A 27,550-nucleotide genomic window follows, 5' to 3' on the forward strand; every position below is an offset into this window, starting at 1 on the left:
CACATTGCATCACTGATTCGCCTCTAAAGGCCACTCTCGTAATGACAGCGGACCGGAAGCCAGAATAATCGGTATGGATTTTTGCAGATGGGCAATAGTTCAACTATTGGTGCCTCGATCTTGACCTTCCATTAATAACTAATGGAAAATGTACTTTGAAAGCCAACTTTGAATATTAAACACAGATATGATATAAGTGAAACATATATTTAAAATTACATTTTCAAAATATGTCTCTGGAATTGTTCAGAGGGCCGTTCCAAATGTGAGGAAGGGCTCATTAACAATCTCAGACATTTCGAAAACCAAGGAAAAAATAATGACTCGTGCTCAGGTCAAATATCCGCATGGGGAAGCTGTGCTTTCAGTGATTGGCTGTTAAATATTTTCAAAATTGCTTTGGACATTTTTTCATGGCAATCATTCTTTTCAATCCAAAATCAACACTTTTCCCTGTGCGACCATCTGTGCACAATGTCCAGACATGTATTTAGAGCCTCAGAGAACCATAAATCAGTAAAAAGTATTGCTGCAACAGAGATGCATGAACTCCGAATATGTTCTTCACCATATTAGTGAAGCAGTGAAGCAGGGTGGTGGAGGCATCATGCAGTAGTCAACAATAACAAAGTAAATGTAATTCGTTATTGACCTTAAGTAGCTTTTCACGTATCTGTACTTTACTGAATTATTTCTATTAGGGAAGTTAGTTACTTCCCTACATTTCAACATTAAAACTCTTTTTACTCAACTACATTTTGCAAAATCAGTCGTTCCATTTTTATTAATGAGTGGATAAACATTTAGCTGGTCAAACACGCAGCAAGCCGACAATCAGCATACAGTTCAGCGTCAATTTGAAAATGTAGAAGATTTTGAGAGGAATAAACGATGGAAGAATCCCCACAACACCAAATGGCCTTATTTCTTTTAAGCTGTTGAAAAGGTTTTTGGGCTCATGATCATTTTAATAGATATCAATCAGTGTTTGACTCATTAATGTCATTCTGTTAATAGAATCATTAGGGTTGCACAAGCCAGTGCACTCTTAGTGTCGGTCCCAAGCCTGGATAAATAGGGAGAGTTGCGTTAGGAAGGGCATCCAGCGTAAAAACATGCGCCATGATCCGCTGTAGTGACCCCTAATAGGAGCAGCCATAAAAAGAAAAAGAACATCATTCTATTAATAGAGTAACATTAGAGTCATTTTACATAAACTGAGTTGATTAAGAGTCTTGTGACAAAAATGATAAAAAGAACATAATAGCCATAATAAATCATAGAACTTTGCATACTTGCGTACATTTGAAAGTAAATACGTTTGTACTTTTACTCAAATGAAAGTTTAAAGGGACACTTTTACTGGAGTCATATTTTACCATTTGTATCTCTACTTTAACTCAACTACATGGTTTGCGTACTTCGTCCACAGCTGGTATCATGCTATGGAAAATATTTAGGGTTAAGGGCAAGACGGATGGAACCAACTGCAGCATACAGTCAAAGCTACACCATTTTTCCAACTGAATCTGCTGTTCACCAAACATCACCATTCAACATAACAGAGCTTGAGCAATGTTGCCAGGAAGAATGGGAAAAAGATTAGGATCCAGATATACATATTTGATAGTCATATCCCAGAAGGCTTGCAGATGTAACAGCAGCCAGAGGTGGTTCTATGGAATACTAGATCAAGCGGCATTGTGCAACAGATGTTTGCTCTATCGCATGATTTTCTGTTAAGTTTTGGACCAAAACATGTTTTACATATTGTGAAACCCAAATGCCAAAAGAGGTGCAGGTGTGGAAAAGGCGTAGATTGGCGTTGGGTTGAATACAAATGCAATACATGCGCATTGTCAGTAAATACTTCATGGTTTGAATGTTACACTTCTGAGTACTCGCATTTACGCCAACCCTTGTGATTGAGTCCTTACTAAAACTATCCTGAACTTGTTTTTGGTCAATTGATACAATATGTTCCATAGCACTTACATCACTCTTGCTCTCTTCAAAGCTTAAACTGTGTGAACCACAACATATTTCAAACTCTTTGGAGGAAACTTGCTTCCAAATGATAAGTAGAACAAAAACTATACTTAATAAATGTGTTTGTGCACTAAAATCACAGCACAGTAATAAGCAAACAATAACAGAAGATCTTCCATGCGCTGGAAAGTGTCAGACCATGCAATTAAGCAATATTATAAAGTAATAAACATGTCTGCTCATTATTGCTGTGTTTACCACTTAGTGTGTCTCTCATATCAAAGAATTACACAATTAGCTACATTCAACCCTGAGCAATTACACTGAAATTATTGCAGTTTGTTTATTGAAGTTAATCAACGTCTCATTCACTCATTTGGAGCAGGTCAAGAAACCCAATCTTTATTGTCTGTGTGATATTATCACACTGTGTCTTGCAAACTCTGTATTAGTAAAGTGGGAAGCACAAAAAGAGGACATGAAGGCAGGCAAGACAAGCAAAAGGGGCTGAAGCGAAGGAAGTGCAAGGGTAGAGAAGGGAAGGCAAGGAAAAGCAAGGCAAAGCAAAGCAAGGAAAGAGAAGGGAAAAGAGAGGGAAAGGCAGGGAAAAGGAATAAAAGGGCAGGCAAGAGAAGGGATGACAGGGCAAGGGAGGGCAAAAGAAGGCAAGGAAAGGAAAGGACAGGACAGGAAAGGGAAAAGGACAGGACAGGACAGGACAAGACAAGACAGGAAAGGACAGGACAAGTCAGGAAAGAAAAATAAAGGAAAGGAAAGGACAAGACAGGACTAGAACGGATAGGACAGAACATAAAAGTAAAGTAAAGTAAAGTAAAGTAAAGGAAAGTAAAGGAAAGGAAAGGAAAGGAAAGGAAAGGAAAGGAAAGGAAAGGAAAGGAAAGGAAAGGAAAGGAAAAAGGAAAGGAAAGGAAAGGAAAGGAAAGGAAAGGAAAGGAAAGGAAAGGAAAGGAAAGGAAAAAGGAAAGGAAAGGAAAGGAAAGGAAAGGAAAGGAAAGGAAAGGAGAAAAGAAAAGGGAAAAGGGAAAAGGAAAATGTAAAAAAGGGAAGGGAAGTGAAGGGAATGGAGGGGATGTTAAGGGAACCCAAGCTAATAGAAGCGAAAGGAAGGGAAGGCACAGGTAGGAAAGGGAAATTTAGGGAATGAAAGGGAAGAGAAAGAAAAGCAAGGGAAAGCATAGGAAAGGAAAGGAAAGGAAAGGAAAGGAAAGGAAAGGAAAGGAAAGGAAAGGAAAGGAAAAAGGACAGGACAGGACAGGACAAGACAAGACATGAAAGGACAGGACAAGTCAGGAAAGAAAAATAAAGGAAAGGAAAGGACAAGACAGGACCAGACCGGATAGGACAGAACATAAAAGGAAAGGAAAGGAAAGGTAAGGAAAAAGGAAAGGAAAGGAAAGGAAAGGAAAGGAAAGGAAAGGAAAGGAAAGGAAAGGAAAGGAAAAAGGAAAGGAAAAAGGAAAGGAAAGGAAAGGTAAGGAAAGGAAAGGAAAGGTAAGGAAAGGAAAGGAAAGGAAAGGAAAGGAAAGGAAAGGTAAGGAAAGGAAAGGAAAGGAAAGGAAAGGAAAGGAAAGGAAAGGAAAGGAAAGGAAAGGAAAGGAAAGGAAAGGTAAGGAAAGGTAAGGAAAGCAAGGAGAGTTTACATTTTAGAATTAACTCAAAATACCTCAATCAATGAATCATATTTTTCAGTTCACCCATACAGTACATGATGAAGGATAAACATTACATTGTTGTGCTCAATGTTTCTTTCATCTGCTACTCAGTTTTTCTCTATCAGCAGCAAATCTGTCTTAATGAGAAGACAAGACTACCACAGAAGATACACTGTCTGTAAGGATGCTATGTTGGAAAATATTAGATTTCTCATTTACATCATTAGCAAACAGCGGCGTGCTGTGCTATGCATTACATGTTCCTCAGTGTGTGTCCAGTACAGAAGTACGTATAAAGTATATAACATAGAGGTATAATCTAAAAATGTTCGAATGCTAGATCATACATCATCATACACATTAAATATAACACCACATTAAACATCCTGTTAATAACATTTATCTGAGTGAAACATGGTTGCATATATCTGAAGCCAATCAAATGAACACAAAACACGATGTAAAAATCACATGTTGATTTGGCTGGGACATAGTGCAAGTCCATCAAAAGGGACCCACAAACCTACTTGGACACTGGGAGAACTGGACAAATGCCAAAAGACAGTAACTCGAGATCAGGATCAAACCTGGGAGCCTTTCTTCCTTTTCAGCAACCACTTCATCTTGATCAGTATACCAGAGAGAGAACTTACACCATGAGCACTTGCCCAGGACAGGAATATACATCCTTTTTCTCTTTTACTGCCCCCTTCAGTCCTAATCCCTTGAGAATACACAAGCGTTGATGCATTTGAAACTAGGTTGAGCGGGCAAAAAGTGGAGCTGAGAATCGTTTTATGAATGAAAAATGGCAATCCTGTGATCCAAATAGACCAAACATCACTGTTCCTGCAAAGTCATTTACTCTTAAAATGTACTGACAGCACCTTTATGTGCAATAGGGCGCTTTTATCTCTTCAAAGTAATACAGACTAGACTTTTGCTATCACACACAACTTCATTTCCTAATGTAGTCATTTCCTCCTCTTTAGAGTTTGACCTTAAAAATGCTTTATGGCCATCGCCTGGTTTTGTGATTCTGAAACCTGTACAGTTCTTTCTGAGGACTCAAACAGTAGGCCAGAGGAACATTATTGGAGGGTTGTATTTTAGGCTGCAGCTATCGATTATTTTAGTGATTTCTTTAAGATTATTTGCCGAAATTAAATAAGAATATCTGTGGAAAAATAAACCGATTAAATGCAATTAATTGACATAATAAAACAAAATTCAAATACAAATAAAAAAAATCTAAATACAAAAATCTGTTTTAAATTACTTAAAAAAATAAAATAAAAAATGAATTAATTAATTCAATAATTAATAAAAAAAAAAAAAAAAAAAAAGGTAAATGCACTTTCTTCTTATTAGCTCAATCTTTGGAAACGTTGCCGTTTCCTTCGGCCTGAATCTTCAGCTCATCCCTTGCTGTTTTCTCTCTGTTTCTCTGATATTTATTCTGCAACATCTTCTGTGTTTACCTGTCCAGAGCGCTCCAGAGTTTAGTGGGTGGTGCGTCAGTAATAATGATCCGTGGGGAAACACATTGCTCCGTGTGTAGTTAAATGGACTAAACGAAGCAAATTTTTTGCCACAATTATTTTTTTTTAAAGATAAAGTTTTACTTTGAAGCTTTATATAATGTCCTTGGACTGTGGTACAGAGAAGGGGCATATTGGCCTGTTTAAGAACCATAAAAGGTGTTGTGATTACAGATCTGTTAGTCTGAACCTGGGGAAAATGAGGGGTGAAATAGAGGAAAAACAACTCTGTGACACTTGCAAATTCAGAAATAGCAGAATAGCAGAAATTAACACCAAAATAGCAGAAATTAACACCGGTAAGACTGCCACAAAAAGTATTCCTGACTTCTACTATTGCATATTTGTCATTCTTAATTGTTTTTCGACCTTAAACCTAAATTTAATTCAAGGAAAAGATAACCTGAGTAAAAAGTTTTTGCCAATTGGCTGTATGAAAGATTTTCCCGCTTAGTTACTCAAACCCGGTTATTCAAATTGAATTGACAATATGGTTTAGTTAGACTAGACACTATGGGATATGATTACTGCCAATCCAGTTTTATTTTAAACATAACTTTGAAAAAACCCTTTCCAGCAATGTTAAGAGGGCTCAGAAAGAAGCACAATACAGCAATGGAAAAAAATTCCACAAGACATGAGAAAATAAGATATTGCTATAAATCAGACTGGAAAACCATTTCTAAAGCTTTGGGATTCCAGCAAAACCACAGTAAGAGGCATTATCTTCAAATAGAGAAAACTTAGAGAAAACAGTAGTGAAAATTCCCAGATGTGGCCAGCCTACCAAAAAAATTCATCCATAAATATCTTGACTTACCCAAAAACGTCTGAGGAAATCTGTGTATATATCTGTGTATAAATATCTGAGGAACTACAGACTTAAACGGCTGCGACATGCTCACGTTAATGATTACACTATTGGAGTGACCATTCAGACTGGGCAAAATATGGTATCTATGGAAAAGCTGCAGGAAGTAAAACTTAGTTTTACATCATAAAGCCAACACAGTATTCCACAATAAGATCATCGCACCAGTCACACATGGTGGTGGTAGAATGATGGTAAGGGGAATACTGTGCCACTTTAGGGCCTGAGCGACTTGCCATAAGTGGGAGAAATATGAATTTTGAGAATTCTCTTTACCAAAAAATCTTAAGGGAAGCTGTCCAGTCATCAGCCTCTGATCTCATAGCACAAACATGGTTGAAAAGAGTGTCCAGGTCTGGACGTGAACCCTATTAAGATGCAGAGGCAGGAGCTTAAAAGGGCAGTTCATGCTCAAAAGCCCTATGGCTGAATTAATCACAACGACATGAAAGATTTCCAGCTATCAAATTCTTTTAGTTGCTGCCCAAAGGGGGCACGATCAGTTAAGTTGATGGGGGCAATTACCTACACCCCTTCACCCCCTACTCCAAAAAATCCCCAAACACACACAGTCTAAATGTCACACCGAACACTTTTACACACATCTGTCTTTATTTATAAGACTCCAGCCACAACCTTATGAAAAGCCATGAGAAAGGATCACTTCAAAACAAACCAACTAATACACCAACCCACAGCAGCGACTCTTCCAAACACACACACACACACACACACACACAGGCATGTCTCACACAACCACATATGAAAATACTGAGAAAACCTCTACTGTACAAACTAAATAAGTATGACTGCTCTCACAGTGGTAGTAAAAATGCCAGCACTCTACCAGGTCAGGAAGAACAATTCTCCATTCAGCAGTCTGACGTGTGAGGTCTTCCAGTGCAAGTCAAACCCAGTGACCACCCATACCACCCCAAACACACACACACTTATATACAGACACACACCGTGCCAACCGAGCGCCTTAAACCTACAGCTACTGTAACGCACTCCAGTATTACAAAGGTGAATAACCTACAATCAGGAAAGCCAGATTAGCCAGACCTGCTATTAGAATCCAAGAATAAAATCTTTTTTATAAATATTATATAGACTTGCTCCTTATGGATGGCCAGAATAACACAAAAAGAGTAATTAAACGTATGGAAGCGCAGAACAGAATATGGGTGAGGCCCACCATAATAACAGCAAAGGAAGGAAAGCCTAAGCATGTACAATCCGTGGGTCTCCTTTATCAACATGTATATGTTTCCATAAAAATGTGATTTATCATGTTTTGCATGCGTGTGAGAATGTAATTATATGGTCAGTTGTTTGTGGACTGACCTGACCATGGATTCTTATGTGCTTTTTAAAACATCTTTTTCCACATTTAGTCCCCGTAACAACCTCCACACTTCTGACTTGGTATTACTTTTATCACTCTTCCTCACGTCCTTGCCACGTCAAAACACTATTGCGTGCACTTAATGCTTAATTGTTGATCTACAGAAGCTTAAACAAGATTGTAAAGAAGGTGTGTGCTAGTGTGTGTCGAGTCCCATTTCATGTTCGAGTGCTTCAGTGTTTGATAGTGTTCAAGTGCGTTCTAGTCTGTGTTATTGTGTAAGGATGTGTTAGTGTGTAAGAGTGTTCTAGTGTGTGTAATTGTGTAAAAGTGTTCTAGTGTGTGTTATTGTGTAAGGATGTGTTATTGTGTAAGAGTGTTCCAGTGTGTGATAGTGTGTTACTGTGTAAGGATGTGTTTGTGTGTAAGAGTGTTCCAGTGCGTGATAGTGTGTTACTGTGTAAGGATGTGTTAGTGTGTGAGTGTGTTCTAGTGCGTGATAGTGTGTTACTGTGTAAGGATGTGTTAGTGTGTGAGTGTGTTCTAGTGCGTGATAGTGTGTTACTGTGTAAGGATGTGTTAGTGTGTGAGTGTGTTCTAGTGCGTGATAGTGTGTTACTGTGTAGGGATGTGTTAGTGTGTTCTAGTGCGTGATAGTGTGTTACTGTGTGTGAATGTGTTAGTGTGTGAGTGTGTTCTAGTGCGTGATAGTGTGTTACTGTGTAAGGATGTGTTAGTGTGTGAGTGTGTTCTAGTGCGTGATAGTGTGTTGTTGTGTAAGGATGTGTTAAGCACCTGCACCTTGGTATAATAGTCATACGCATGCCCTAAAGAGAACAACACGTAATCTGGAGAGAAAATGGAGGAAAACTAAATTGGAGGTATTTAGAATTGCGTATAAAGACAGTATGCTTAGCTACAGACAGGCGCTAAAAGCTGCTAGAGCTGAACACCTGAGCAAACTCATAGAAAATAACAAAAACAATCCCAGGTTCCTTTTCAGTACAGTCGCTAAATTAACAACAAATCAGGGATCTGAAAAATGTGTTCCATCACAGTTTAGTAGTGAAGACTTTATGAATTTCTTCACTGAAAAAATAGATAACATTCGAAAAACAATTGTGGCAGTTCAACCTCTGACAGCATCTCCCGACACAATCGTACTTACAACCCCACAACTACACTGTTTTACATGTATAGGACAGGAAGAGCTGTATGATGCTATTATGAAAGCTAAATCAACAACATGTCAGTTAGATCCAATTCCCACTAAACTACTGAAGGAAGTGTTATATACAGCTGGTGAGCCTCTTTTAAATATTATTAACTCCTCACTATCGTTAGGTCATGTCCCTAAATCCCTCAAGTTAGCAGTTATTAAGCCCCTCATTAAAAAACCTAATCTGGATCCAAACACGCTATCGAATTACAGACCAATTTCAAATCTCCCATTTATGTCTAAGATTTTAGAAAAGATTGTCGCTGCCCAGTTATGTAACCACTTGCAGGAGAACAATATCTTTGAAGAGTTTCAGTCAGGTTTTAGGCCCCATCATAGCACAGAAACTGCTCTAGTTAAAATCACTAACGACCTGTTTTTAGCTTCAGACCAAGGCTACATCTCCCTATTAGTTTTACTAGATCTTAGTGCTGCGTTCGACACTATAGATCATGATCTTCTCCTCGATCGCTTACAGAATTACATCGGTATTCAGGGACAGGCATTAAGCTGGTTTAAATCCTACCTGTCCAATCGTTACCATTTCGTAGATTTAAATGGAGAGCTATCCAGGATAATGCTAGTAAATTATGGCGTGCCACAAGGGTCAGTTCTGGGACCCCTGCTTTTTACAATATACATGCTTCCATTAGGAAATATTATTAGAAGGCATGGAATTAGCTTCCATTGTTATGCTGATGATACCCAGCTATATATTTCATCCAAACCAGGCGATACAGCTCAATTAGCTCGCATAACTGAGTGTGTTGAAGAAATAAGAGATTGGATGACCCATAACTTTCTGCTATTAAATCCTGATAAAACGGAGATTTTGCTCATCGGCCCAAAAAATAGTACACAGAAGCTCCAGCATCTCAGCCTGCATTTAGACGGTTGTTCTGTAACTTCTAGTTCAACGGTAAAAGACCTGGGAGTTATTTTAGACAGCAACTTATCTTTTAAAAATCACATCAATCAAGTTACAAAAACAGCCTTCTTTCACCTTAGAAATATTTCTAAGCTAAGAAATATGTTATCTATATCTGATGCAGAGAAGCTCGTCCATGCGTTTATGACCTCTAGAATAGACTACTGTAATGCATTACTAGGTGGATGTCCTGCATCATTAATAAACAAGCTTCAGTTAGTTCAGAATGCCGCAGCAAGAGTTCTTACTAGGTCAAGAAAATACGATCATATAACCCCAATCTTATCGTCCCTACATTGGCTTCCTATTAAGTTTCGAATAGACTACAAACTACTGCTACTCACTTATAAAGCACTAAATGGTTTGGCTCCCATGTATCTATCCAGTCTTTTAACACGCTACAATCCGTCACGCTCCCTGAGATCTCAAAACTCTGGGCTTCTAGTAGTTCCTAGAATAGCAAAGTCCACTAAAGGCGGTAGAGCATTTTCACATTTAGCTCCTAAACTCTGGAATAGTCTTCCTGACAGTGTTCGGGGTTCAGATACACTCTCCCAGTTTAAGTGCAGATTAAAAACATATCTTTTTAGCAAAGCCTACACATAACACACATCACACACATCACATCACAACCTTGTGCTCCAGAACATCTGATCACATGCACATTATCAACTTGTGCTGTTAATATCATGAACAGCAGCTACGCTAATTCCTCTCCACTGCTTCTCTTTCTCTCCCCATCCCGAGGCTTCCTGAGGTTTGGCCAGCTCCAGTCACGTCCCACCTCGTGAAGATTATGGACCTATGGATGATCATGGAGAAGTAGACGCCGAGTGTTTAAAGGCCCTGGCATGGAGAAGCTGATGCTGGATCTATGATGATCACAAATTGTTCTGTATTGTTGAAAGATTTATGACCAAACTTTTGATGTCACCCATATGAGGATGGGTTCCCCTTTGAGTCTGGTTCCTCTCAAGGTTTCTTCCTCATATCATCTAAGGGAGTTTTTCCTTGCCACTGTCGCCACGGCTGCTCATCAGGGACAAACGCACACCATTCACCTTCACTGTTGTTTTCTGTAAAGCTGCTTTGAGACAATGTCTGTTGTGAAAAGCGCTATACAAATAAACTTGACTTGACTTGACTTGACTTGTTCCAGTGTGTGTTACTGTGTAAGGATGTGTTAGTGTGTGAGTGTGTTCTAGTGCGTGATAGTGTGTTACTGTGTAGGGATGTGTTAGTGTGTTCTAGTGCGTGATAGTGTGTTACTGTGTAAGGATGTGTTAGTGTGTGAGTGTGTTCTAGTGCGTGATAGTGTGTTACTGTGTAGGGATGTGTTAGTGTGTTCTAGTGCGTGATAGTGTGTTACTGTGTAAGGATGTGTTAGTGTGTGAGTGTGTTCTAGTGCGTGATAGTGTGTTACTGTGTAAGGATGTGTTAGTGTGTGAGTGTGTTCTAGTGCGTGATAGTGTGTTACTGTGTAAGGATGTGTTAGTGTGTGAGTGTGTTCTAGTGCGTGATAGTGTGTTACTGTGTAAGGATGTGTTAGTGTGTGAGTGTGTTCTAGTGCGTGATAGTGTGTTACTGTGTAAGGATGTGTTAGTGTGTGAGTGTGTTCTAGTGCGTGATAGTGTGTTACTGTGTAAGGATGTGTTAGTGTGTGAGTGTGTTCTAGTGCGTGATAGTGTGTTACTGTGTAAGGATGTGTTAGTGTGTGAGTGTGTTCTAGTGCGTGATAGTGTGTTACTGTGTAAGGATGTGTTAGTGTGTGAGTGTGTTCTAGTGCGTGATAGTGTGTTACTGTGTAAGGATGTGTTAGTGTGTAAGTGTTTTTGTGCGTGATAGTGTGTTACTGTGTAAGGATGTGTTAGTGTGTGAGTGTGTTCTAGTGCGTGATAGTGTGTTACTGTGTAAGGATGTGTTAGTGTGTGAGTGTGTTCTAGTGCATGATAGTTTGTTACTGTGTAAGGATGTGTTAGTGTGTGAGTGTGTTCTAGTGCGTGATAGTGTGTTACTGTGTAAGGATGTGTTACTGTGTAAGGATGTGTTACTGTGTAAGGATGTGTTACTGTGTGAGTGTGTTCTAGTGCGTGATAGTGTGTTACTGTGTAAGGATGTGTTAGTGTGTGAGTGTGTTCTAGTGCGTGATAGTGTGTTATTGTGTAAGGATGTGTTTGTGTGTGAGTGTGTTCTAGTGCGGTATAGTGTGTTACTGTGTAAGGATGTGTTAGTGTGTGAGTGTGTTCTAGTGCATGATAGTGTGTTACTGTGTAAGGATGTGTTAGTGTGTGAGTGTGTTCTAGTGCGTGATAGTGTGTTACTGTGTAAGGATGTGTTACTGTGTAAGGATGTGTTACTGTGTAAGGATGTGTTACTGTGTAAGGATGTGTTACTGTGTAAGGATGTGTTAGTGTGTGAGTGTGTTCTAGTGCGTGATAGTGTGTTACTGTGTAAGGATGTGTTACTGTGTAAGGATGTGTTACTGTGTAAGGATGTGTTAGTGTGTGAGTGTGTTCTAGTGCGTGATAGTGTGTTACTGTGTAAGGATGTGTTAGTGTGTGAGTGTGTTCTAGTGCGTGATAGTGTGTTATTGTGTAAGGATGTGTTTGTGTGTGAGTGTGTTCTAGTGCGTGATAGTGTGTTATTGTGTAAGGATGTGTTTGTGTGTGAGTGTGTTCTAGTGCGTGATAGTGTGTTATTGTGTAAGGATGTGTTTGTGTGTGAGTGTGTTCTAGTGCGTGATAGTGTGTTACTGTGTAAGGATGTGTTAGTGTGTGAGTGTGTTCTAGTGCATGATAGTGTGTTACTGTGTAAGGATGTGTTAGTGTGTGAGTGTGTTCTAGTGCGTGATAGTGTGTTACTGTGTAAGGATGTGTTACTGTGTAAGGATGTGTTACTGTGTAAGGATGTGTTACTGTGTAAGGATGTGTTACTGTGTAAGGATGTGTTAGTGTGTAAGGATGTGTTAGTGTGTAAGGATGTTCTAGTGCGTGATAGTGTGTTACTGTGTAAGGATGTGTTACTGTGTAAGGATGTGTTACTGTGTAAGGATGTGTTAGTGTGTGAGTGTGTTCTAGTGCGTGATAGTGTGTTACTGTGTAAGGATGTGTTAGTGTGTGAGTGTGTTCTAGTGCGTGATAGTGTGTTATTGTGTAAGGATGTGTAATAGTGTGCGATAGTTGTGGCATTGTCTAAGAGTGTGTTAAAGTGTGATAAAGTTTTCTAGTGTGTGATAGTGTGTGTGTCGAACTTTGTGTTTGTGTGTAAATGTGTTAACGTGCGTTAGTGTGTATGAGTGTTCTAGTGTGGGATTGTGTATGTTATTGTGTAAGAGTGTGTTGGAGTGTTCTAGTGTATGACAGTGTGTGTGTGTTAGTGTGTCAAGTTCCATTTTGTGTTAGTGTGTGTAAATGTGTTAATGTGTGTTAGTGCGTATGAGTGTTCTAGTGTGGGATTGTGTATGTTATTGTGTGAGAGTGTGTTGGAGTGTTCTAGTGTGTGTATGTGTGTGTTAGTGTGTCGAATTCCATTTTGTGTTAGTGTGTAGAAGAGAGTTCTAGTGTGTGATTGTGTATGTTATTGTGTAAGAGTATGAAGATATGCTTTTCATTCATGGAAGATCTGCTATAAGGCTATAATCACTATTGAACACCTTTGGGATGAATGTGAACGCTGACTGCACGCCAGACCTCCACATCTCACCTGCATCAGTACCTGACTTTACTAACACCCTTGTGACTGAATGACTCGCCACAAATCTCCACAAGCACACTCCAAAATCTAGTAGAACATCTTCCCCAAAGAATAAAGGTTATTATAACTGTAAATGTGGCTAAATGTGGAAATGTTATGGTCAGGTGTACACAAACCAGTGTATGTGCATCCTGCGACAGAAATTAAAACACAATATGTTTTAATCATCTTTGTTCTAAACACCGATTGATGTAAATTTCCCACACTGAAGATGGTCAAGGTGTCGAATAAAAGATACCAAAAGAATCAGAGTAAAGGTCTGCTGCAATGAAAGTGGCCTGGTTCTCTTCTGAAAAACTGAAAGAGTTGCACCTCCCGCTGAGCTTAAAGAGGAGAAAAGCCAAGCCACCCAGAGAGAGATTTTTTCTCCCCACTCAAACCACATGAGAGGGAACAGAAAGAGGAGAGGAACAGATGACAAGACCCGCCTGAGTGTAGAGAACATGGGTACTGGAGCTGGACCACATACACGGGTCTGAGACCTTGTTTCAAAGGAAGTGAGGACCTACAGTGGAGAAACTGCAAAACTTAGTTCAGTCCAGGATGTTGCTCTGATTAAACTTTGGCCATATTTTCATCATACAAAGTCATTCTGTTTGGACATTTTTTATATTAATTATTTACTCTCTTCATAGTGCAGCTGACACTCTCCCTGACTGATGCATGAGCAAACCAATAATGACCAAGAGTGTGCAGTTCTTTCTAAGCTTCCTACTCTGACAAAGTGGAGGCTCGGGTGACCAGATGCAAAAAAAACCCCAAAAACAAATGTGGAATGACAATAAAGGCCAAATTTTTGAATTAATAAGAAGCACTTTTATAAACTTTCCCTTTTGGGATAATTTATAATCCCCATTAGCTGTTATGGTAACTTCACTCTTCTGGGAAGACGTTCCACTAGATTTTGGAGTGTGCTTGTGGAGATTTGTGGAGATTCATTCAGCCACAAGGGTGTTAGTAATGTCAGGTACTGATGTAGGTGAGATGAGGAGGTCTGGGGTGCAGTCAGCGTTCACATTCATCCCAAAGGTGTTCAATAGGGTTAAGATTTCTAAAGCAGATCTTCCACGCCAACCCATGTAAAAGCATATAGGGGTGTAAGGGTACATGTTTTCAGTACAGGGCTTCTGTTTCGGTTTACACGTCTACCGAATGCAATCCTTTTTAAGTGCGGTATATAGTTATAATCCGAGTTTCCTCAGAAACGTATTAAGTGGCGGAGTACAACTTTGTTTAGTCTCCTCCCTGCACTATGAACGCATTTAAAAAAAATCAAAATGATTAAACTTAGCCAGGGGTCTAAAAAAAAAGTAACTAGAGTTAGCACAGTATCACTGTGGCTGCTCACTCCGTATCGGAAATACGTTTTGTTTTGCGCATGCATTAAAACGATAAAGAATCCATAGCGCTAACATTAGCCGCCAACCAGTTAGAGGCTAGCAGCTAAGGCTAAGAAATTCTTTAGCATTTTATGTCCAGCTTCAAGAATTTCTCCTAAAAGAAGAAAATCCTGACAATTCCACATATCGAGGGAATGAATGAATGAAGGATGGAAGGAATAAAAACATTTGTGAAAGTATGCTGCAAAAAGTACATATCTTTAGAAAATTAAATACTAAATGTAGCATACACTCATACACACACACTTACATACATGTATGTACATTATCCAAATAAGGTCTAACAGATAAACTATTTAATGAAATGTTTCCAATTAATTAATTGAATTTAATTAATTTCATTTGTGCTATTTTAATTGATTAGTCAAGTTAATCAATATAATAAAACATGTATTGCATTCATTACATTTATTCCATTTATTTGTTTTATAAAATATTTAAAAATATTATTTTATATTATTTAACAAAGCAGGCATTTTATTTAAAATTGTTTTACAAATTTAAATTGTTTAAATGTTGATAGTCACAGATGTTAATAATAATAAACTGTTACGAAAAAAAGAAAAAATGACCAGCAGTGATGAATTGTGTTTAAAAAAATTAATAATAAAAAAAAAAAACGGTACTGGGGCATTGGAACAGGTTTGGGTCTTAGAGTTCAAGTGTAGGGAAAATTTCACGTTTCCATATTCATCCTATACAGTTGTGTGCCTCCAACTTTGTGGTAACTGTTTTAAAAAGAACCACATACGCTGGGAAAAATCAGTCACCCTAACACTTTGCCCATATAGTGTATATTGTTGGCAAAGCATTTCTATGGTATGATTTCTAGAGGACAGCAAAGGTTTCTATGGAGTGGCCAAACATTTGATCTGATTTAAGAGAATGCTGACTCAGTGCTTTGATGACAGGCTTCAATGTTTTACAGCTATTAGATGAAAATCAGATTTGGCCCCCACCCGGTGGGGAGCGATTGATTCGTCGAGGAAGCAACTGTTAGTTTATAAATGACCATACTAGAGGTCAACCGATTTTACAAATACCGATAGCTAGTTTGAATCGTACTTGCCGGTAACCAATTAATCAATCGTTAGGTTTTTTTTTATGCTGGATAAAGAAAAAGATGTAAAAAAACATATAGCATGTAAAATAATACTGAACTTTTAAGACATTTATTCAAACTGGAACAAAAATGAACACATTAAAAGCACTTATCCAAAATTAATAGAAAAAAGGCATTACAAACAAACAGCAAATGATGCTAGTGATACGCCTCTAGAGGCCGCTCTCGTACTGTATAATAAACCCGGAAAAACTATCTGTATGGATTTTTGCAGATTGTTTCAGCAATCAGCTACTGATTAATAGCTAATTGATTGTCAAAACCGATGAATCGGTCGACCTCTATACCATCCTGTTTATTTCAAAGATGTGGGATGAGGAACAAAGAACTAAAATGCTGTTTGTTACAAGCATCTTGTAATACCCAGTCAAATCACTCTTTACATGGAGCTGCTGGAATTTACATAGCAAAAACAATGTCTGTTTGCAAAATATGCAGAGATAAAATGGGCAATGCTGGTTGCTTGTTCATTAACTAGTCCAAACAGGAAACCCTGTAGCAACCCCCAAATATGAACCAGGACATCCCTACAGCCTTGCTGACATGACCAGCGTGTGTAAAAATGACCATAATTTCACTACATCATTCTCTGAAGATAAAAAAGGAGTCTAATCGTCCAAAAAAATCACTTAGGTAAGGTTATGTACACTTATCAAGCCCACACTCCTACCTCTGAATAAGGAGATTTTTTTCTCATCATGAATCAGAATAGGATACAAGGCTTAGAACTGTAACAGTTGAAGGTCATGTTTGGCACTAGAACATAGGATTTAAAACCACATAAGCACTACAGAGAGTTGACTTTGACAGCAAAATGGATATAGACTAGAATGGAAATTAAGCACTCCCATGCTCCAGACAAGCCCTTTCTTTCGGTAACACTTGAAGGATCACCAAATAGCGTTAGTTTTAAAACAGCGAATTGGAAATAGACAACCGGGATGAACTTGTTTCCAACACAAAGAGAAACTGAAGAAAGAAAGGTCTATTTTGTGCAGTAGCTGCAATGGTAATATGGTCAAGACCTGGCAACCCTTCACACTATTGCAGTGTAACTGTAGTAAAACCAGTAGAAATATGTTTAAGTTGTTTATATAATTTTATGCAAACTACAGATCTCATCGTCCCTGACTCTTCACGGTAATCATGTATTTTCATTAAAGGTTTGTCTTTGGTAGCACTTCGGTAGAGGATCCATCTCTGATTCTGAATCTGGTGGTTACATGTTGCCAAGAGTCTGAATGGATTACAAACACTCTCAATATAAAGTTTTGTTTATTCTCCTTTTAAAGCATTGGATGTTTTTAAAAATAGAAACATGAGACACATTTTTAGACAGGGCTTATTCTTGCTATATCGAGACACCACCATTTCATATCATATCAAAATTCGAATGTTTTTGTATTCTTCATGAGCGTGCACGCCTACAAGGTCTTTCATCTACAGAATCAACCCAAAACTGTTGCTGGTCCTGTTGCATCACCAGCTTTATTCCATCTGGGCCACAGTCTGCTCTTGTTTATAGCCTTGCAATTCTCGGCGGCGTGGTTTTGCTTAATGCTATGGTGCTACTGCGATGTAGTAATAATGACCGTGATCATTAGCTGGGATGTGGTGCTCATATACGTTCAACACGTGTGGTTTTGTCTCTGTTGTGTGTTTTTAATGTGATGACTGACAATTTCACCAAGGACGTCAGAAGTCTCACGTTTTATCATTCCTGCAAATCTGCATTCTCTTAAAGTAACACTGTGGTCAGCAGAAACTCAAAGCTTCAAACCTCCTACTATGAAGAACAAAAAGAATTCCTGCTGAGGAACTTAGAAAGATCTTCTTAATCTTGAGTCTCAAAAAATTAAGATTGCAAAGTGGGGCTTGAACTGGAGGCATGATGCATTGTGACACGATACATTGCAAAGCAAAAGTTTTTCCAGGTGCATCATGGGGTAGAGGAAATCAGCATTTTGTTACTGATTCATCGTATGCAATTGCATTGTTTGACCACCAGAGGTTCCAATCAATAATGTTAAAATAGAACAAGCTTTTGATGCACATGAGACACGTGCATCAACGAGATGCATTATACGAGACGCATTATAACAGTTGTTCTTCAGCAGCTTTCAAATGACACACTAATCCAATCTACAATGAAATACACGGGCAGTTTAGCCAACTTTGGAGCTCTGTTTCAAGCAAAAATTGATACAAGATTAGAAAAAAATTTTATTCGGTCAGATTTTGGGGAGAATTGATAATTGAATTGATTTATTTTTAAGATATGGTGAACCTGTAGTAAATATTGTTTGCTAGGGGTGAGTGCAAATATTTGAAGATTGGATGCTTTCGAGAGGAGGAGCCTGATACGACCTTGGATCTCACAGTCGAATCTTCGCAGAGGCGATATGAAACGAGGATTGTGCCATTTTGGTTCATTGGGGGGTGTTCACTGTCTGATTTCACATAGATCTACCGGTTTTCTCCAAATTTGTGAATATACAGCCTATTTTTATAATGTTTTGATAAATTTCACTTTTCATGATCCGTGACCGACACAGTAGCATCTCGGCGGCAGAGATTTATATAGTTGACAATGTCTGGAACGCTCTATAACGTTATATTCTGTTCTTATTTAATCCTGTACATGAATTTTCGATCGTTTTTTGCCGCATCCGATGTTGCGCTGTGTTTGAAGCGTGCTCGCACAGGCAATGTAGCCAATTGAATTTTTTCCGGCTGATTGATCCAAAATGTTTTCATACATTTTCTTCTATATCTTTACGTGATGTTCTGTACATCGAGGTTTTAAAACGGTATGAGGAATCGTTTTTAACGACTTTCTGTTGTCGTCAACAAAAATATGGGCACAACTTTTATATAGTTCATTTGAACTGTATAGAATCACATTAAAAAAATTATAAAAAAAATAAAAATCGGTTTAGTTCTGTTAAAAAAATCTAATCATGAAGCCTGTATCAACAACCAAATCCCTAAGGTACACACTTGAACAGGAGACTAATCAGAGAGTAAAAGTTCTAATGCCACTAGTCTTATCTGTTCGATCCTGAGCCTGTGCTTGTGCTTGAATATATTAACCATCCTGTCCAAACCTCAGATCCAAGAGACTTCTTTCCTCAGTGAATTATAAACTTGAACGTCCTTGTCCATTAAGTCAGCCCTAATAATGCACAAAAACTGCAATGTCTGCTCTCTCTCAAGTGTTTTTACTTCCCTGTCTAAAAATCTTAAGGGTTGACCACAAAAAAGCTTTGACTCGCATAAACCATGTTTTTACAATGACACAACTAGTTAAAGAGGCAAAAAAGCAAAACCGAGTTCAAATGCAGGGCAATGAGGTTATTGCCGTGAAGAAGAAGAGAGGAAAAAAAAATAATACTTACAACGACGATTTGTTATTCTAAATTATCTCAACAGACTTGTTAGATAAAAGAGAAGAGCAGAATCACTGAAGGAAACAGAAACACGGGGTCATTACCACATCTGGCCACTAGGAATGTGACCTCAGCCAATCAGCATTGTGTTATTGTTTTAATACAAATAGAGGAATTGATGATGACAGGAGTATTAGTGGAGCAGTATTCCGAGCACAGGGCTGGTTTTGTGCATCTGGGTGTGCAGAATCTGCCAAAACTCACACGGGAAACTCCCAAACTCCTTTAATGTTCCAAACTCAAGTGCTTCCTTCGCATTTAAAAACGACAATTCGGTTTACGTTTGAAGCGTTCATAGCTGCAACATGTACACGCGCGAGCAGCATCGGCCCATACAGTAGCACCGACTCTTCTCGAATGCTCCATAATTTGTCCTACAAATTTGAATAACCTTATAAAACTTAATTACAAGGTTAAATCAAAAACTGTAGCTTTGGAGTTAAGCCTGACCCATGCCTGAAAAGCTGACCTGAAACCTGAAACAAAATAAGAGGCAAAATACAGACAGTGCACAAAATTTGCAGAAGAACATATGATTGATTATATATATATATATATATATATATATATATATATATATATATATATATATATATATATATATATATATATCAATCATATGTTCTTCTGCAAATTAGCACCAGCAGCAGGATCAAAAGCTCCACTGCTCCCTGGACCATCAGGTCGCACACGAACACACAGCTTCTCTCCCAAAGCTATTGATGCCACCACCATCCCCATCCCTATTACCCTAGTAATTCCACCAAATCCCTCATAGCTGCTAAGGACCATTTTACATCAAGCTACTTTCCCTTGTACACAGACTCTAAGTTCTTTAAGTTATTACTGTAAATTGACTCTACACTTAGTGTCTCAGTGTTATATATTAATATTATGTAATTAATATATGTGTGGATGTCCTTACTGAGTCTGTCCCAAGCAGCCAGGTGCCAGGACACCCTGGTCCTCAGGTGTGTGCTGAAGATGTGTCAGCTCCAGCATGTCTACTTGAACGTCCGTCACGTGACCCGGCAACGGCGGCAAAACGGACAAGATCTTCTCCACCAGATTGTCGCCGTGATGCCCAACAGCTCCTGTGGGAAGGAACATTATTTACCATTAGACTCACTTTCATAATGGCTTTTAGTACTAAACTCCAGTGTCACCAAACCAGAGAAACCTTACTGGACAATCTTACTGGAATTAAGATGATTCATGATGTCCTATAATGGTCTCTATTTGTGTCCAGTAACTACCAGCACGTGAGCTATGAGATTTCAACAATGTTCTGTTGCTCTATAATAGTATCCACTAGACATACTATCAATCCAGTAGAGACCTAGAGAGAGACCATTACAATTTCCATTATAACTGTTACAGCTTCTTTGAGGGTTTCTTTTTCCGGCTTGCTGAACATCCCTTTGCTATTTTAATGATTCCCACATTTTCAGAAAGGCTTTTCACTAGATTTTAGCTCATAGCTGTGAGAACTTGTGCTCATTCAACACATGATGTTGGTGGGAAGATCTGAGGGGGTTCAACAGTCAGTGTTCCAGTTCAGTCCAAAGGTGTTCAGTGAGGTTGGGTTATGTTGCTTCCTGGCACGTTTCTGAGAGATGAGAGGAAACGCATGCAGACGTGAGGAGAATATTCAAACGCCATTAACAGATAGAAACGACATTTTCATAGTTCTATAAACAAGATCACATCGCTACTCTGAGCTGTCCTGTTTTACAGCAACGTCTTTTGCAGTGCACTGTGGGAATTTATGGTTAATATATATGATATTCGCCATCACATCATTCGAAATGACTGACTGATAGACCAGCCTTGAAATATCCAAGATGGCTGCCTCAGTGTGGAGTTTCCTAATGTTTTTTATTTTGTCATACATGTATTGTCATGTATGTTCACCATATATGACCTGTTGAACATTATGCATGTCATTATGGATCTAAATTATGTATAAATCCTTCTTTTTATATATATATATATATATATATATATATATATATATATATATATATATATATATATATATATTGAAATATTCTTGTACCTAGAAACTTGGTCAACAAAACCGATATGTCTGTGTGAGCACAATTTTCTCACAGGACAGACGAATCAGAAAACGACGTGAGGAAACTCATAGGTGTCTGTATGCACTTTTAACATTCTGAATGGCCATAAATTTGTGGACAGCTGACCCATTCAGACAAATTTTCCAAAAGCTTTGGCCACAAACCTGTTTCAGCTTGACAGTGTCACGGATTTGGACAAAAAAAAAAAAAAGAACGTCCAACACAAAGCCCTTGAACACCTCTGGAACATCAACTGAACCCTAGAACCATTCATCAAACATGACTAATGCTCCTGTAGCTGAATGATCACAAATTCTCACGGCCATTTGCCAAGATCTAGTGAAAAGGCTTTGCGTACAGTGAAGGTGCGCTTGTTCTGAAGCTCTGCGGTCGCTATGGACTAATAGAGCATCTTTGGAGGCTTGTAGATAACCTGTTGGTAATGACTGGACACCAAATAAAGGCATTGAGATTCCAGTAAGTTTCTCCAGATGGTTTCTTTGGTCTGGTTGATAATGATTTAATGTCTCTCTGATGGTTTGGGATAGGAGCTGGTTCATTTCTTTTTTTTTTTCTCAGGGTTTTTGTTAAGCATGGATATACGTGTGTGTTAGGGAGGTTTTCACAAACTCTTGTGCGTATAGTGAGTGCTTGGTTTTACTGAGGATTTTGGAGACAGACAGCTGGTGCACTGTAGTACCCGACCTGTGAGATCTAGGGTTCTGTCAATGAAGACCACTGAGGCTTTCTGTGCTGCGGATTTCCTCCGGTTTTTCGCCTGGGGATGATTGGCCAGCTCGGCGGCGATCAGGCGGCTCATGGGACCCACGGTAAAACTTTCCTCTCGCGTGTTCGCGAACTCGAAGAGCGCGTTAAGAGAGGAGGCCAGAGCCCGGATCTGAAGCTGGAGCTCGTTTGGGAGCGAGTGCACGTCCAGGTCCGCGAGACTGGAGAAGCGGCGTTTCTCCGGCCGCTTGCGGTTGACGGCGGCGAGGTCCGCTTCGAGGAGCGGGAAGAGCTCGGCGAAGGCGGGCGCGATCAGGAGCTGCGAGGACGCGCGGGCGAAGTGCAGCGGGACGTGCGCGACCTCGGCGACGCGATCGGGGCCGCCCATCCAGGCGCGCAGCTTGTCCTTGAAGCGCGCGAACGCCGCGTCGCCATCGGGCTCGGCGGAGACGCCGTCGGCGAGCAGCAGGTGCACCGTCGGCGCCGCGGCCGTGATCACCGCGCAGCGCTGGAAGCGGCTCAGCGCCACTACGTCCCTGATCACGTCCGCGGTCCGCCCTTTCAGCGTCGTGCCGACCACGAACACCGCCTCGGGCTCATCCGCGGCTCCGGCTTCGAAGCTCGAGAAGCGTTTGACGTTGCGCGCCCCGGCGTCGAACAGCAGCGCGGCCCCTCCGCTCCAGTGCAGGCTCTCGGCGCACGCGTCATCCACGAAAACTACCGCGTTGTTCACCTTGGACGCCACTTTCTCCCACATCCGTCTGGGGAAAGACGTGAAAACCTCCGCTGAAGACGACATTGTTTCGGGAAGATGAGAGATTAAAGAGCTGTCAATGAAACTTCCAGGCAGACTTCATACCCAAACAAAACATAGGAGTCCCGTATAGGTGACGTGGCACCACGCTGTCGCACGAATTACACGTCACAACGCTTCATAAGCATAGAACGGGGAAGATTTTGTGCAAATATAGTAAAATAAATATGGTGTTCTTTTTGTCAAGCATATAAACATAAACATATTGTTTAATTTTTTTCAATTTATTTTTACTTTATATATTGAAAGTATGCAAACATTTGATTAGATTAAACATGCCCAAACTGGGGTTAAATTGAAAGAATGCCAACATCTTCATTACACGTCACACCGCTTCATTTGCATAGCAGGATGAAGATAATGTGCAAATATAGTGAAGGAAATATTGTATAAATAAAGGTGTGTTCTTTTTATCATGCATCTCCTGACGTATTGTTTAATTTCTTTAGGTATTGCACTTTATGTAATGAAAGTGGGCAAACATTTGACTAGATCAACCATGCCCAAAATGGGGCCCCCAGGACCAAAGGGGCCCTTGGTGAATTTAGATTTGGCACCTCGTGCCAAATATGAGACAAATGGAAAGAATGGCATTAACACAGATTTTAATTTCTAATTGAAAACAGCTTTTTGTGCAAATTGAAGTTAAACGTGCAAGATGCAAGATTTAAAACACTGACGCTTCGCTAAAAAGCCAAAATGGACTCAGATCTTCTAGCACTGATCGAATGGTCCCACCATCTCTCAGGGTTAAGCTGTAGATATACATCAAGACTCTTTTCTGTTCTGGCACCAAGATGGTGAAATTAACTTCCCCTAGATGTCCGAACAGCTGAGTCACTGCCTATCCTCAAATGACAGCTGAAGATCTACCTCTTCCTGAAACACTTGAACTAGCACTTATTTCCCCCTGTTTATTTTAAATATTTATGTTTTTTTTTTTTTTTAATTGTGCTTTAATTCCCGTGTTGATGTATTTATTGCTAGAAATGTCAAGTCACATACAATTTTAGACCAGTGAGTTTGATTCAAGCACAATTTACAAAAAAATAAACTAATTAAACCGTATTTATTGAACAGAGAGGTGTGATTATGAGGATTAAACAGTATTTATTGATAAAGAATGTGTTATAATAAATAAATTAATTAAACAGTATTTATTGATAGGAGAGGTGTAGGTCCCCTGGTGGTCTAGTGGTTAAGATGCAGCGCTCCCACCGCTGCGACCCGGGTTCGATTCCCGGTCAGGGAACCATCCCCAGCCACTCTTAGTGCCGGTCCCAAGCCCGGATAAATTGGGGAGGGTTGCTTTAGGAAGGGCATCCAGCGTAAAACATGTGCCAAATCAAACGTGCGGAGGATCCGCTGTGGCGACTCCTAATGGGAGAAGCCGAAAAGAAATCCTATTGATAGGAGAGGTGTTATTATGGGGATTAAACAGTATTTATTGATAGGAGAGGTGTGATTATGGGGATTAAACAGTATTTATTGATAGGAGGAGGTGTGATTATGTGGATTAAACAGTATTTATTGATAGGAGGAGGTGTGATTATGGGGATTAAACAGTATTTATTGACAAGAGGGGCGTTATTATGGGGATTAAACAGTATTTATTGAACAGAGAGGTGTGATTATGAGGATTAAACAGTATTTATTGATAGGAGAGGTGTGATTATGGGGATTAAACAGTATTTATTGAACAGAGAGGTGTGATTATCAGGACTAAACAGTATTTATTGATAGGAGGAGGTGTGATTATGCGGATTAAACAGTATTTATTAAACCGAGAGGTGTTATTATAGGGATTAAACAGTATTTATTGATAGGAGAGGTGTTATTATGGGGATTAAACAGTATTTATTGATAGGAGAGGTGTTATTATGGGGATTAAACAGTATTTATTGATAGGAGAGGTGTTATTATAGGGATTAAACAGTATTTATTAATAGGAGAGGTGTTATTATGGGGATTAAACAGTATTTATTGATAGGGGAGGTGTTATTATGGGGATTAAACAGTATTTATTGAACAGAGAGGTGTTATTATGGGGATTAAACAGTATTTATTGATAGGGGAGGTGTTATTATGGGGATTAAACAGTATTTATTGATAGGAGAGGTGTTATTATGGGGATTAAACAGTATTTATTGAACAGAGAGGTGTTATTATGGGGATTGAACATTATTTATTGATAGGAGGAGGTGTGATTATGTGGATTAAACAGTATTTATTGATAGGAGAGGTATTATTATGGGGATTAAACAGTATTTATTGATAGGAGAGGTGTTATTATGGGGATTAAACAGTATTTATTGATAGGGGAGGTGTTATTATGGGGATTAAACAGTATTTATTGACAAGAGGGGCTTTATTATGGGGATTAAACAGTATTTATTGAACAGAGAGGTGTGATTATGAGGATTAAACAGTATTTATTGATAGGAGAAGTGTGATTATGCGGATTAAACAGTATTTATTAAACCGAGAGGTGTTATTATAGGGATTAAACAGTATTTATTGATAGGAGAGGTGTTATTATGGGGATTAAACAGTATTTATTGATAGGAGAGGTGTTATTATGGGGATTAAACAGTATTTATTGAACAGAGAGGTGTGATTATGAGGATTAAACAGTATTTATTGATAGGAGGAGGTGTGATTATGGGGATTAAACAGTATTTATTGATAGGAGGAGGTGTGATTATGGGGATTAAACAGTATTTATTGACAAGAGGGGCGTTATTATGGGGATTAAACAGTATTTATTGAACAGAGAGGTGTGATTATGAGGATTAAACAGTATTTATTGATAGGAGAAGTTTGATTATGCGGATTAAACAGTATTTATTAAACAGAGAGGTGTTATTATAGGGATCAAACAGTATTTATTGATAGGAGAGGTGTTATTATGGGGATTAAACAGTATTTATTGATAGGGGAGGTGTTATTATAGGGATTAAACAGTATTTATTAATAGGAGAGGTGTTATTATGGGGATTAAACAGTATTTATTGATAGGGGAGGTGTTATTATGGGGATTAAACAGTATTTATTGATAGGAGAGGTGTGATTGTTGGGATTAAACAGTATTTATTGAACAGAGAGGTGTTATTATGGGGATTGAACATTATTTATTGATAGGAGAGGTGTGATTATGTGGATTAAACAGTATTTATTGATAGGAGAGGTATTATTATGGGGATTAAACAGTATTTATTGATAGGAGAGGTGTTATTATGGGGATTAAACAGTATTTATTGATAGGGGAGGTGTTATTATGGGGATTAAACAGTATTTATTGATAGGAGAGGTGTTATAATGGGGATTAAACAGTATTTATTGATAGGGGAGGTGTTATTATGGAGAATAAACAGTATTTATTGATAGGAGAGGTGTTATTATGGGGATTGAACATTATTTATTGATAGGAGAGGTGTTATTATGGGAATTAAACAGTATTTATTGATAGGGGAGGTGTTATTATGGAGAATAAACAGTATTTATTGATAGGAGAGGTGTGATTATGGGAATTGAACATTATTTATTGATAGGGGAGGTGTTATTATGGAGAATAAACAGTATTTATTGATAGGAGAGGTGTTATTATGGGGATTAAACAGTATTTATTGATAGGAGAGGTGTTATTATGGGGATTAAACAGTATTTATTGATAGGAGAGGTGTTATTATGGGGATTAAACAGTATTTATTGATAGGAGAGGTGTTATTATGGAGATTAACAGTATTTATTGATAGGAGAGGTGTGATTGTTGGGATTAAACAGTATTTATTGAACAGAGAGGTGTTATTATGGGGATTAAACAGTATTTATTGATAGGGGAGGTGTTATTATGGGGATTAAACAGTATTTATTGATAGGAGAGGTGTGATTATGGGGATTAAACAGTATTTATTGATAGGAGGAGGTGTGATTATGGGGATTAAACAGTATTTATTGATAGGAGGAGGTGTGATTATGGGGATTAAACAGTATTTATTGACAAGAGGGGCGTTATTATGGGGATTAAACAGTATTTATTGAACAGAGAGGTGTGATTATGAGGATTAAACAGTATTTATTGATAGGAGAGGTGTGATTATGGGGATTAAACAGTATTTATTGAACAGAGAGGTGTGATTATCAGGACTAAACAGTATTTATTGATAGGAGGAGGTGTGATTATGGGGATTAAACAGTATTTATTGATAGGAGGAGGTGTGATTATGGGGATTAAACAGTATTTATTGACAAGAGGGGCGTTATTATGGGGATTAAACAGTATTTATTGAACAGAGAGGCGTGATTATGAGGATTAAACAGTATTTATTGATAGGAGAAGTGTGATTATGTGGATTAAACAGTATTTATTAAACCGAGAGGTGTTATTATAGGGATTAAACAGTATTTATTGATAGGAGAGGTGTGATTGTTGGATTAAACAGTATTTATTGAACAGAGAGGTGTTATTATGGGGATTGAACATTATTTATTGATAGGAGAGGTGTTATTATGGGGATTAAACAGTATTTATTGATAGGAGAGGTGTTATTATGGGGATTAAACAGTATTTATTGAACAGAGAGGTGTGATTATGAGGATTAAACAGTATTTATTGATAGGAGGAGGTGTGATTAT

The 27,550-nt window shown here is 38.7% G+C and overlaps 1 protein-coding gene and 1 long non-coding RNA gene across 2 annotated transcripts in view; one reads left to right on the plus strand and one right to left on the minus strand.

The window, feature by feature from the left end:
• scfd2 (sec1 family domain containing 2) overlaps positions 1-23,107 on the minus strand; it is a 145,214-nt gene extending 122,107 nt beyond the window's left edge. Inside the window, exons 1-2 of the mRNA XM_083563044.1 lie at positions 22,081-23,107; positions 20,220-20,388 (exon numbers count right to left, since the gene is read on the minus strand). Coding sequence (XP_083419170.1) covers positions 20,220-20,388; positions 22,081-22,900 — 989 coding nt within the window. The 5' untranslated portion in view covers positions 22,901-23,107. The remainder of the gene's footprint in view (positions 1-20,219; positions 20,389-22,080) is intronic.
• Positions 5,272-14,632, plus strand: LOC310738342. Its single transcript, XR_014537058.1, has 3 exons — positions 5,272-7,972; positions 10,931-11,395; positions 12,856-14,632. It is a non-coding gene; the product is annotated as an uncharacterized lncRNA (long non-coding RNA).
• Positions 23,108-27,550: the final 4,443 nt, after the last annotated feature.

The sequence above is a fragment of the Silurus aristotelis genome (assembly GCF_946808225.1).
Source record: "Silurus aristotelis genome assembly, chromosome: 15".
NCBI lineage: Eukaryota > Metazoa > Chordata > Actinopteri > Siluriformes > Siluridae > Silurus > Silurus aristotelis.